Source organism: Taudactylus pleione, unplaced genomic scaffold (genome assembly GCF_031769625.1).
Source record: "Taudactylus pleione unplaced genomic scaffold, aTauple2 ptg001357l, whole genome shotgun sequence".
Taxonomy (NCBI): domain Eukaryota; kingdom Metazoa; phylum Chordata; class Amphibia; order Anura; family Myobatrachidae; genus Taudactylus; species Taudactylus pleione.
In genome coordinates, this window is record NW_028285757.1 from 100,155 (window position 1) to 114,721 (window position 14,567).

The 14,567-nt window shown below is 44.7% G+C and overlaps 1 protein-coding gene across 1 annotated transcript in view; it reads left to right on the top strand.

Annotated features, from left to right (window-relative positions):
* The window catches only part of LOC148443003 (complement C3-like), a gene marked incomplete at its 5' end in the record, with an annotated part of 121,860 nt that overhangs the window by 70,530 nt on the left and 36,763 nt on the right, over positions 1-14,567 (top strand). The window contains 3 exons of the mRNA XM_088463398.1: positions 1,097-1,256; positions 5,239-5,340; positions 9,951-10,101. Of these exons, the coding sequence (XP_088319524.1) occupies positions 1,097-1,256; positions 5,239-5,340; positions 9,951-10,101 (413 nt within the window). The remainder of the gene's footprint in view (positions 1-1,096; positions 1,257-5,238; positions 5,341-9,950; positions 10,102-14,567) is intronic.

Below are 14,567 nucleotides of genomic sequence, written 5' to 3' on the forward strand. Positions count from 1 at the left end.
ACACACAGCACATCCTATATACAGCAGAGTACAGCACAGCATAAAGCAGCCTGCATCCCCTATGCACAATACACATTGACTAAGAGCAGCACAGCCTTGTGTTTGAGTCTAGACATAGCACAGCCTATACAGTAGAGAACAGAACAGCATACAGTAGCATGCCATATATTTCACTGCACCAAAACATGAAAACATCTGATGCCATGAGGATGGCGCTTTGCCTTGAAGTGGAATCCGAGTCAATGGGAAGATTGAGTCACCACTCAGATTGCCTTGAATTGCCTTGGATACCAAGCAATCCAAACCACTCATCTCTAGTTATCATGCTTTCTGATATACATTTGATGTTTCTGGTTATGTGTGTGAGAAACAAAAATTAAATGCTTTTATTAGGCATCTCTAAGCACTGGACGGCAAGTGAGTCATTATCATATCTTCACAATTGCAGTCCGTGAGAGATCGCAGCTGCGATGGCATATGCGTCCACATCTGAATCTGGCCCTATGTATGCCAGATGTATTCTGTTATTATGTGTTCTTTATTTGTCATTTAGACACAAACAAGTGCTACATACGTAGGCAACGCTGAGATATGTTTTTGCTCAAGATTATAACAGCCCCTGAAGCTGTTTAACATAACGTATAATGTTGTGTGTGTAACTTGCTGACAGTTACAAAAGTGTTCAGGATGAGCCATGGCACTAAAATGCAGTTGAACATGTTGGCACTGTCTGTCATTAATGATCCTGTGAGACTATGGGTGATATGTTTAAAACATCTAAAGAGTGGAGAAGTTACACATATCATCCAATCAGCTTCTTTCTTTCAATTTATATTATGTACTTGATAAATAATAGAGGCTCATTAGTTGCTATTGGCTACTTCTCCACTTGCCCACTCTTCAGAAGACTTGATACATTTCCCTCTATTACTCTGCTCCTACTAACTCCCATCTCCCCTCACAGTGACTCCTCCGCTGCTCAATGTAATTTCTGCTCTTCCTTCTTATAGTAGTTCTTCCTCTGTGTACTATGACTCCTCTCCTGCCCAGTAGCGGTATAATGCTGTGTCCTTATTCCGTGGCATCTTCTCCTTAGGCTCACGGGTTATGTAGTGAAGGTGTTCGCCTTGGCTGCAAAACTTACTGACATTAGCAGAAATGAAATTTGTGATCCCCTGAAGTGGCTGATACTGAATAAGCAAAAGCCGGATGGGTTATTCCAGGAGGATTCCCCTGTCTTTCATCAGGAGATGGTGGTATGCACATGCACATCACAGCTAAAGCTTTCTTTTAAAAACACAAGTTGGGTATATGTATGAACCTTATTTTATACAATATGTATTTGGCAGTAGATTTATCCCTACACCAATGTATTATTACTCTGTGTTCTTACAGGACACTGCTCCTGCTTGTATGTATCTTCCAGTCTGTGGCTTCCTGCTGGCTTCTGTTCCTCATCTCTTATTATGACACTGCACCATCATTTCCTTTCTTCACTAATATAATCATATGAGTAGACACCAAATCAGTACATGACAGGCTACAAATAATGTATGACCACCCTTTAAAAAAACTCAACATGCCTTGGACAAGCTGAAGGTAAAATTTGAATACAATATGGTGTCTATTACAGTGATGGTTTAAAAGCTGGGGAGAGGGACACCATGCAGCAGGCATCCCCTGGTTACCTGTGGCATAGAATAAAGTAAAGTAAATACTATTAGTCATGCCTGAATAAAAGGGTGTGGCTTTGGGTCCCAATACACCTATGGGCCCATGGGCACAACGCAGCCTGCACCCATGATAGAAGCAGTACATCACTGATCCACACTAAACATAAAAAACTGTTAAAAACTGATATTACTATATATATATATATTCTTACTGACTTATTGAAGCTTCAGTGCATGCAGATATATCTTATTTATTTTTATTAAATTTTATCTGTAGGTCATGTTGCTGTATGCTATAAAAACTTACACAGTAAAACATATTAACAATCACTTTATCCTAATTATCAGTATTCCTATTTCACACAACATGTACAGTGTGTGACTGATGTAGAGCTGGATTGTAGGATACTGCATAACTCAGAAGTAAAAAGCTGCAATAGTGTGTGCAGGGGCAGATTGGGAACTAAAAGTGGCTAATCCTAACCCTACCCTAACTACAGTCTAACCCTAACCGCAGCCTAATCATAACCCTACCCTAACTACAGCCTAACCCTTATCGCAGCCTAATCATAACCCTACCCTAACTAAAGCCTAACCCTAACTGCTGCCTAATCATAACCCTACCCTAACTACAGCCTCATCTTATTTGCAACCTAACCTTAACTGCAGCCTAATCCTAACCATATCCTCACTACAGCCTTAGCCTAACTACAGCCTAATCCTAACCTTACTACAGGATAACCCTAACTACAGCCTAACCCTAACCACAGCCAAATCCTAACCCCACTGTAACTAATCCTAACCCCACTGTAACTACAGGATAACCCTAACTGGAGACTAATCCTAACCCTACCGTTACTGTAGCCTTACCCTAATTGCAGCCTAATCCTAACCCTACTGTAACTACAGCCTTACCCTTATGGCAGCCTAACTCTAACTGCAGGCTAATCCTAACCCTATCATAACTGGAGCCTTGCCCTAATGGCAGCCTAAACCTAACCCCACTTTAACTACAGGATAACTGCAACTACAGGCTAACCCTAACCACAGACTAATCCTAACCCTAAATGCATGTGTTGACATTCTGGCTTTCAACATTCACAATGATGACAATATGTCAATGTTGACATTGTGAATGTTGACATTATAGTTTTGACATTCTAAATGTCAACATGACTACATAACCTCCAGTACTCTTCATTTCTAATATAAAGGGCCTCATTTATCAATGAGTGACATTGTTTTTACTTGTTACTAATCTTTAGTGTTGCTCCAACCAATCAGCTCTTGTCATTTTTAAAAGACATGACTTAGGAGCTGATTGGTTGGAGCACAATTTAAGAATAGTAATGACTGATAACAATAATATCACTTGTTGATAAATATGGCCCATAGTTACTACATATAATTTATAAATTATAAGTGTAACATGTACAGTAAGTGACTTACCTTCAAGATGGAGGAACAGGATGCACTGGTACTGTGTTTCCCTTGCAGGACGAGGCTGTGTCGGTACTGTACCTGTAAGGTCAGAAGGACTCTTGGCTCTTTACTCTTTTAGAGTTTATTTTCTGCTGGAGTTGAACCAGAGTGGAACAAGGGGGAATCGGGCATGTCATGGATGGGGATGGGGTTGGTTCTCTGAGGGGAGATAGTGCAGAAGAGGGGGATATGTGTATGGAAGGGTGGGTCAGGGATGTCACAGATGGGGGAGGGAGTTTGGCATTCTGAGAGGAGAGACAGGAGAGGGGAAACTGTGTGGGGAAGGGGGGGGGAGTAAAGGGCAGACCCTACAACATGAGCTGTTCTATTAGGTAGAGAATGCAGCCACCTGTGTTGAAACACCTGTCTCATCAATTACCTAGTTCAACACAGGTGTCTGCAATCATAAATTAAAAACGAAGTCCAGGAGTAGAAAATTCTTACCTAATGAAATAGGTGATGTTGGAGGGATTGGCAGGAGTGCTCCGGATGGGGGGGGTTTGGAGTTGTGAGGGGAGAATGAGCAGGAGAGGGTAACCTGTGTGGGGAGTGGGGTCAAGGGTGCCAAAGATGGGAGGAGTTTGAAGCTGTGATGGGAAAGAAATCAGAAGAGAGGAGAGAGCAGAAGAGGGGAACCTGTGTGGGGAAAGGTGGTGGAGGGGGGTTTGGATCTGTGAGGTGAGAGAGCAGAAGCAGGGTACAGGTGTTGGGCAGGGGGGCGAGGTTGGATCTGTCAGGGGAGAGTGAGTAGAGCTGTGAGGGGGCTGAAGAAAAGAACCTGTGTGGGGGAAGTGTAGGTCAGGGTTGCTGTGGATCGGGGGAGTGGTTGAATATGTGAGCTGAAGAGGAGAACCTGTGTGGGGGAAGGAGGGAGGGTCAAGGGTGCCATGGATGGGGAGGGGTTGGATCTGTTAAGGGAGAGAGAGCTGAAGAGGAGAACCTGTGTTGGGGAAGGGGTCATGAGTGCCACGGATGGGGGAGGGATTGGATCTGTTAAGGGAGAGAGAGCTGAAGAGGAGAACTTGTGTGGGGGAAGGGGGGGGTTGAGGGTGCTGCAGATGGAGGGATTGGATATGTGAGGGGAGAGAGCAGAAGAGTAGAACCTATGTGGTGGAAGGGGGGTTTTGCCGCAGATGTGGGAGGGGTTGAACCTGTGAGGTGAAATAGAGCAGAAGAGGAGAACCTATGTGGGGGAATGAGGGTTCGGGGGGTTAAGCAGATGGGGAGGGGTTAGATCGTGTGGGGAGGGAGAGCTGAAGAGGGGAACTTGTGTGTGGCAGGGGGGTGCAGATGAGGGAGGGGTATGTGAGGGAAGAGCAAGTAGAGCTATGGACATCTGACAGGCGCCGACAGGCTGCCAGTGCCTGTCAGAAAACATAATGTGTAACACACTCTTGGGGAAAGAGCCACATGATGACTGTTGGCCCACATTCAGTCAGCTTCCGGGAAACTTCCTGGTGACTTTAACGGTCAATCCGCCCCTAAGTTTGTGCATGGACAGTGCCATGCAATCTGGCACCAGGCTTGCAAAACATGCATTCCCTAATAGGATGCAAGAAAATAATTTATTTATTTTATAGTAGAACTACCCACCCCTGTAACTAATAAAAAATAATACATTTCTATTTCATTTAAAAAATTCTGCACACAAGAATAAGACGTGAATGAGCAATGACCAAATCTCCTGTCGGCATTATTGATCCATTTCCAATCTGCCAATGAGAAGTGGTTTGCATGTGTTGGCGGCCATTATTATCATCATCATTGTGTCTGTTACACCTGCCCACAGCCAGCTGCAATTGATATGGCTTCCACATGGATTTGTGTGTCACTGCACCAGTCTACATCTATAAGCAATTGTGTAAATACATCCTTACTGTAATCTGCCCATGTCTTACACGTCCTTCCTCCATCCCACAAACCCATGCACAAGTGGGAGCAAGTGCCGAAATCATGTGACTCTGCAATATACAAGTCAAAGGTCTCACTCTGTGTCAGCCCCTGTATGTTATGCAATCTTATATCTCCATCTAGTACTGATACAATGATACATGTTTGTTCTCCATTTATCTATTTTACACAGGGAGGAATAACAACGGGTGCTGTAGAGTTGGATGCCACACTCACTGCCTTCGTCCTCATCGCTATGCTGGAAAGTGAGGATCTCTGTGTGGGACATGTTAATGTAGGTGCCTGAGCTATTTAACACCTGAACAATATTTCACCCCATTCTGCAGCCATTGCACTAATAGAGCCACCTCTTGTGAAATCCGTATGAAAATCCCAGCAGTCGGGATGCCTGCTGTCAATATACCGACAGGGGCATCCCGGTGCTCAAGATCCCGACAAGGGTCTGGTAAGTTTGGTAACTCTCCACCTTTCTCCTCCTAACCCTAACCCTCTGTTCCTGCATCCCCATGGACAAGACCTAACCAGCCCCGCTATACTTACGATCAGCATTGCGGCTGTCAGGATTCTGGCATCGGCATTTCCACTACTGTCTGTATTCCAGCACCGGTCTTCTGGCCAGGTAGTGGCATTCTGGCATCGGGATTTCATCACCCGGGATGCTGGCTGTAGGTATAATAACTGCATCCCCCTTTTGTTCATCTCCTCTGTTTCCACCTGCTCTGTTAGCACTGGGCTGTGGATGTGGACAGCCCAGTCCATCATATAGCCAGGAGGGCATCAAGTATATTTATAAAACAGCCCACAAATACCACATAGTACAATACCTCTAATCTTAGTCTACATTTTTTAGGGCTCAGTAAATTTATCATTATAAATGTAAAGCAGGAACATAAAAAATAAAATGTGATATCCTCACTAATGAGCCAAAACATTATGATAACTGCCATATAAAACAAATGCCATTGACTATCTTGGAACACTGGCACAGGATACATTCAGTATCCTGACGTGCGAGGTGCCGACACTTAGAATACCGGCGCTGAAATCTCGACACCTGTTAGAATCCCTGTGACAGCATCCTGTTTGCTGGCATCCCAACGGTAAGTAGTGGGGTTAGTGTTAGGGTTAGGCACTAGGGGGATGGTTACAGTTAGGCATTACAGTGGGAGGGTTAGATTTAGGCACCAGGCTGGGGGAGGATAGGTTTAGGCACTAGGGAGAGGTTAGGGTTAGACGCCAGGGAGGGAGGGGTAGGGTTAGGGGTTAGGCTAGAATACTCAACCTGGTCGAGATGCTTGCCTCGAAATTCTGACCACCAGGATCTTGAGTACCGGCATCATGTACCCATCCCCATTGGCTCATGTCAATGTCAGGCATATATTAGATTGCAAGATGGCATTTGATACTCATAGTTCACTTGCTGAATGAGGAATATTTGGGTTGGTGTCTGAATGGTTTTTATAAGGGCCAAATTGTTGTGGTGATATGAGCAAAACCAGCCATTGAGGAACAATAAAACATTGCAATAAAATGTAAAGTTTTGACTCAAGCAAATATGTATTTACTGATTAGTAACATACAGTATAGAGAGCTATGTAGCTTATACTATTCAATTAAATGTGGGCCCAAAGCAACCCTTTCCCCACCCCTTACCAGCCGCATGCAAGGTGCAACACCTATCATGTTCAATCCAAATACACAGCAAGTGAAGTATCCAAATTGGAAAAACCTATCATTGTATTTAGTCCTTAGCAGAGGTGGGACTGCAGCACAATCCAATTGTGAAATAGGGGAGCCACACCATCTGACATCCCAAATTCATATGATAGTTGATTGGATGCCCTCCCAGAAGATATTGCAATCGGGATGCAATGCTACTTAAAAGTGAAGCAAGGTGGATTCATCATTTGGATCCATAAAGGGGGCTGCATGTGTATAACTCACTTACAGTTGTGAATACTTGTGTAGACTCCAGTCCATAGTTCCATCCTGTGTGTTTGGGTTTGCCACGGACATCTGAGCTTGTCAGCTATAGTCCATATCTGCTCCATGAGCAGACCACTCATCAAGTCTCCTAGTTTCACCAACACTTTTAGTTCAGCTAGTCCCAAGATAGATCTAAAAAAAAACCTGTGAGTCCTGTGAATGTGATAAAGATGGAAGACCACTTGTACTGGAGCCAATTTTTCCTTGGGTCCTGAAATTAGACCCTCATGCCAGAAGCACCCAAAAAGTGGGCAAAAGCCAGTCATGATGTGCTGTTTTAAAAAGTATTATTTAATTTTTTTTTTTAAAAGCGCTTACATAACATTCCTTATAAGGTGCAATTTTGGCATCACTTATGGTAAGGTCTATGGCATCCTGTCTCATCCTGCTAGCGAGGGTGAGCTCTTGACAGTAGGGTCACCTAGTGGTGATCAATTATGCACCTTAACCTTACGCATTTCAGTTTCATAAAGACTTCATCAGGAGCAAATCTTACAAGAAAGAATGGGTAGACAGGTATGCACACTTGGTACATTATAACAATGCATAAAAAAATCATGTTTATTCCCATATAGGGGGATATTTATCATAATCTCCATCTCAGATGCGGATTGGCTGTGATAAATTCACCTTATATCGCAATGTGACATTTGCATACATCACAAGGATGTGTCAGAAATCCCATGCAGGGACAGAGCTTGCAATGAACCTCTGTCACTGAGATCCACTTCACATACTTTTCTGTGCATTTTTCACACAAAATACAGTGAGTACAGTATGTACCCATGCATGTGCTGCTGCCGCTGCCCCCCCGCGATTTCCCCACCCCCTTGCAGGACCCCAAGATGATCCTGCCCAGCTGATGGATGCTCCGGTAAGGTCCACTCTCTGGGACTCCAGTCAGCTAGTATTTCTGGATTTCTACTCAGAAATCTCACGATATACAACTAGGAGTGTGAGACCACACTTCCTGTTTGCATTCTACCATAGGGGCTCCTGCATTCCACAGCAAGAGCTCCTGCATTCCACTGGCTATCTCCATGTAACTGTACGTCCCATGATATGGAACCAGAAATAAGAAACCTTCCTTTCTGGTTGTGTTCTACTTTGGATGTTTGTGATTCATCTGTGTCTACTCTGTAATGTAATATTGTGGACAGGTCAATGTTTTATTCTGAAGTATTCTCTTATATTTTACTATTTTACAGCCCTTACCATCAAATCTATAGTTTATACATTTATTTATAATCTCCAAACATATTTTTTATTTTAATGTTTTTTCTATTATTGTTTTATAAAAAATATTTTGTTAATGAAAGTGCATAAGTGTTCTTTAAACCCTTAATATATCCCTATAATAACTTCCCATATTGCATAATGATTTTTATCTAGTATACACTGATTATTGAGATATATAAATACATATGACAAGGTATTTACCTTGTTTGGGTCAGCTACCCCAGCATTGGATTCATGTTAAACGAGATTGTGGACAGTTAGCGTTTTTATATATATATATATATATATATATATATATATGTAAAACAGAAAGGTGAGAACAAGCGCCTTTATAGTATAGTAGTATGTATAAAGCGGTGCACTCTCACTAGTAAAAATGCGTACCGTATTAACGAAAACAACAAGCGTTGGGTTAGAGATCCTTTTCCTGACTCCACCAGGTTGGTTTTCTTAGTCATCCAACAATAAATGGCAATGTACTCTAACCATAGATTAAAAGGAGAGAAACACTCTCATAGTGTAGTATACTTCAAAAAACGTTTAATTACAATACATACAGACACACACATAAAAATGAAGAATTACATTAAAAAAGTTCAAACAGGCTTATCTGTTATTAGCTGGTCAAAAGTTCCGGGGGAAACACCAGCAGTCCTCAACGCGTTTCGTCCTATTATGCAAAAAGTGCTTGACTTCTTCAGGAGGATTCACACAATGCCCTGCAGTGCTGCCTTATATACCACTGATGATGAGTGTGCTGCCAGACCCGGTGCCCCGGGTATATATTCCCCGGTTTTGGGATCAGCCTGTTTATTTGGGCTAATCTCTTGAACCACTGGACATATTTTGATGGGGTTTTTTACTGTTCTATACAGCATTGGTCGAGAAAGGTGACATAAGGGAGCTGAGCAGTCATGATTTTAATACAGCATGTCACAGAAAAAAATCTTTCACCAAGCTGCTTAATAGGATTTTTCCATGTTGCTTAAACAGCAAGAGAGCATTTGAACTGAGACATTTAGAGATAGCAGTGTGCCCTGTTGCTTAGAATAAGCCTAAAGAGTGGAGGGACCCCGGGACTGAGCAGGGTCATGTCTGATTCAGACAGTGAGTGAGAGACAGCCTCCAACAAACCCATGAAGATGCCCTGATGCAGAAACAGTAGCCAGAAAGGAGCCAGGGGAGGCAAAGCTATCTGACCATGCCGGGGCTGTGATATTGCTGGCAGGGACATGTGCTACTGCTGCCGGGTGTCGTTTGGAGTTGACACACACACCCCTCCCTCTCTCTGTGGAAAGGGGTCCCTCAGAGACATAATTGTATGAGGCCCCAAAACTTCTGTTTCCTGCCCTGGATGTTGTAGTGAAATGTAGGGGGCAGTAGTGAGAAGCAGGAGGCTGTTATGAGATGCAGGGGACTGTGGTGACATGGCTAATGGTTGTTATAAGATGCAGGGTCTGTAGCGAGAAGAAATTGATCCCATGTGAAGCCAGGGCAGGATGCTAGTATGTATATATGTATGTGTAATATATATATATATATATATATATATATATTTGAATGCTACAATAAATTCTGTTCTGTCTATGAATTAACACTTACAAATATCATTATTTTAATAATGCTTATTTTGAAGTGAACTCTGTTTCTTCACCTCAGAATCTACGTGGAAGCATTGACAGTGCAATATCCTTTATAAATGACCAATATCCATCTCTGAGGAAACCATATTCTATTGCAATCACTTCGTATGCACTGGCCAGAGCTGGAAAGCTGCAGGACACAGGGAGACTGATGTCTGCATCTACAGGTATAGTAATGGCACCTGCAGGACATAACACATAGGACACAGGGAGACTGATGTCTGCATCTACAGGTATAGTAATGGCACCTGCAGGACATAACACATAGGACACAGGGAGACCGATGTCTGCATCTACAGGTATAGTAATGGCACCTGCAGGACATAACACATAGGACACAGGGAGACTGATGTCTGCATCTACAGGTATAGTAATAACACCTGCAGGACATAACACATAGGACACAGGGAGACTGATGTCTGCATCTACAGGTATAGTAATGGCACGTGCAGGACATAACACATAGAACACAGGGAGACTGATGACTGCATCTACAGGTATAGTAATGGCACCTGCAGGACATAATATATAGGACACAGGGAGACTGATGTCTGCAACTACAGGTATAGTAATGGCACCTGCAGGACATAGGACACAGGGAGACTGATGTCTGCATCTACAGGTATAGTAATGGCACCTGCAGGACATAACACATAGGACACAGGGAGACCGATGTCTGCATCTACAGGTATAGTAATGGCACCTGCAGGACATAACACATAGGACACAGGGAGACTGATGTCTGCATCTACAGGTATAGTAATAACACCTGCAGGACATAACACATAGGACACAGGGAGACTGATGTCTGCATCTACAGGTATAGTAATGGCACGTGCAGGACATAACACATAGAACACAGGGAGACTGATGACTGCATCTACAGGTATAGTAATGGCACCTGCAGGACATAATATATAGGACACAGGGAGACTGATGTCTGCAACTACAGGTATAGTAATGGCACCTGCAGGACATAGGACACAGGGAGACTGATGTCTGCATCTACAGGTATAGTAAAGGCACCTGCAGGACATAACACATAGGACACAGGGAGACTGATGTCTGCATCTACAGGTATAGTAATGGCACCTGCAGGACATAGGACATAGGACACAGGGAGACTGATGTCTGCATCTACAGGTATAGTAATGGCACCTGCAGGACATAACACATAGGACACAGGGAGACTGATGTCTGCATCTACAGGTATAGTAATGGCACCTGCAGGACATAACACATAGGAAACAGGGAGACTGATGTCTGCATCTACAGGTATAGTAATGGCACCTGCAGGACATAGGACACAGGGAGACTGATGTCTGCATCTACAGGTATAGTAAAGGCACCTGCAGGACATAACGCATAGGACACAGGGAGACTGACGTCTGCATCTACAGGTATAGTAATGGCACCTGCAGGACATAACGCATAGGACACAGGGAGACTGACGTCTGCATCTACAGGTATAGTAATGGCACCTGCAGGACATAACGCATAGGACACAGGGAGACTGACGTCTGCATCTACAGGTATAGTAATGGCACCTGCAGGACATAACGCATAGGACACAGGAAGACTGACGTCTGCATCTACAGGTATAGTAATGGCACCTGCAGGACATAACGCATAGGACACAGGGAGACTGACGTCTGCATCTACAGGTATAGTAATGGCACCTGCAGGACATAACGCATAGGACACAGGGAGACTGACGTCTGCATCTACAGGTATAGTAATGGCACCTGCAGGACATAACGCATAGGACACAGGGAGACTGACGTCTGCATCTACAGGTATAGTAATGGCACCTGCAGGACATAACGCATAGGACACAGAGAGACCGACGTCTGCATCTACAGGTATAGTAATGGCACCTGCAGGACATAACGCATAGGACAGAGGGAGACCGACGTCTGCATCTACAGGTATAGTAATGGCACCTGCAGGACATAACGCATAGGACACAGGGAGACCGACGTCTGCATCTACAGGTATAGTAATGGCACCTGCAGGACATAACGCATAGGACACAGGGAGACCGACGTCTGCATCTACAGGTATAGTAATGGCACCTGCAGGACATAACGCATAGGACACAGGGAGACCGACGTCTGCATCTACAGGTATAGTAATGGCACCTGCAGGACATAACACATAGGACACAGGGAGACCGACGTCTGCATCTACAGGTATAGTAATGGCACCTGCAGGACATAACACATAGGACACAGGGAGACCGACGTCTGCATCTACAGGTATAGTAATGGCACCTGCAGGACATAACACATAGGACACAGGGAGACCGACGTCTGCATCTACAGGTATAGTAATGGCACCTGCAGGACATAACACATAGGACACAGGGAGACCGACGTCTGCATCTACAGGTATAGTAATGGCACCTGCAGGACATAACACATAGGACACAGGGAGACCGACGTCTGCATCTACAGGTATAGTAATGGCACCTGCAGGACATAACACATAGGACACAGGGAGACCGATGTCTGCTTCTACAGGTACTGTAATGGCACCTGCAGGACATAACACATAGGACACTGGGAGACCGATGTCTGCATCTACAGGTACAGTAATGGCACCTGCAGGACATAACACATAGGACACTGGGAGACCGATGTCTGCATCTACAGGTACAGTAATGGCACCTGCAGGACATAACACATAGGACACAGGGAGACCGATGTCTGCATCTACAGGTACAGTAATGGCACCTGCAGGACATAATACATAGGACACAGGGAGACCGATGTCTGCATCTACAGGTACAGTAATGGCACCTGCAGGACATAACACATAGGACACAGGGAGACCGATGTCTGCATTTACAGGTACAGTAATGGCACCTGCAGGACATAGCAAATAGGACACAGGGAGACCGATGTCTGCATGTACAGGTATAGTAATGGCACCTGCAGGACATAACGCATAGGACACAGGGAGACCGACGTCTGCATCTACAGGTATAGTAATGGCACCTGCAGGACATAACGCATAGGACACAGGGAGACCGACGTCTGCATCTACAGGTATAGTAATGGCACCTGCAGGACATAACGCATAGGACACAGGGAGACCGACGTCTGCATCTACAGGTATAGTAATGGCACCTGCAGGACATAACACATAGGACACAGGGAGACCGATGTCTGCATCTACAGGTATAGTAATGGCACCTGCAGGACATAACACATAGGACACAGGGAGACCGATGTCTGCATCTACAGGTATAGTAATGGCACCTGCAGGACATAACACATAGGACACAGGGAGACCGATGTCTGCATCTACAGGTATAGTAATGGCACCTGCAGGACATAACACATAGGACACAGGGAGACCGATGTCTGCATCTACAGGTATAGTAATGGCACCTGCAGGACATAACACATAGGACACAGGGAGACCGATGTCTGCATCTACAGGTACTGTAATGGCACCAGCAGGACATAACACATAGGACACAGGGAGACCGATGTCTGCTTCTACAGGTACTGTAATGGCACCTGCAGGACATAACACATAGGACACTGGGAGACCGATGTCTGCATCTACAGGTACAGTAATGGCACCTGCAGGACATAACACATAGGACACAGGGAGACCGATGTCTGCATCTACAGGTACAGTAATGGCACCTGCAGGACATAACACATAGGACACAGGGAGACCGATGTCTGCATCTACAGGTACAGTAATGGCACCTGCAGGACATAACACATAGGACACAAGCAGACCGATGTCTGCATTTACAGGTACAGTAATGGCACCTGCAGGACATAGCAAATAGGACACAGGGAGACCGATGTCTGCATGTACAGGTACAGTAATGGCACCTGCAGGACATAACACATAGGACACAGGGAGACCGATGTCTCCATCTACAGGTACAGTAATGGCACCTGCAGGACATAACACATAGGACACAGGGAGACCGATGTCTCCATCTACAGGTACAGTAATGGCACCTGCAGGACATAACACATAGGACACAGGGAGACCGATGTCTCCATCTACAGGTACAGTAATGGCACCTGCAGGACATAACACATAGGACACAGGGAGACCGATGTCTGCATCTACAGGTACAGTAATGGCACCTGCAGGACATAACACATAGGACACAGGGAGACCGATGTCTGCATCTACAGGTATAGTAATGGCACCTGCAGGACATAACACATAGGACACAGGGAGACCGATGTCTGCATCTACAGGTATAGTAATGGCACCTGCAGGACATAACACATAGGACACAGGGAAACCGATGTCTGCATCTACAGGTATAGTAATGGCACCTGCAGGACATAACACATAGGACACAGGGAGACTGATGTCTGCATCTACAGGTATAGTAATGGCACCTGCAGGACACAGGGAGACTGATGTCTGCATCTACAGGTATAGTAATGGCACCTGCAGGAAATAACACATAGGACACAGGGAGACCGATGTCTGCATCTACAGGTATAGTAATGGCACCTGCAGGACATAACACATAGGACACAGGGAAACTGATGTCTGCATCTACAGGTATAGTAATGGCACCTGCAGGACATAACACATAGGACACAGGGAGACTGATGTCTGCATCTACAGGTATAGTAATGGC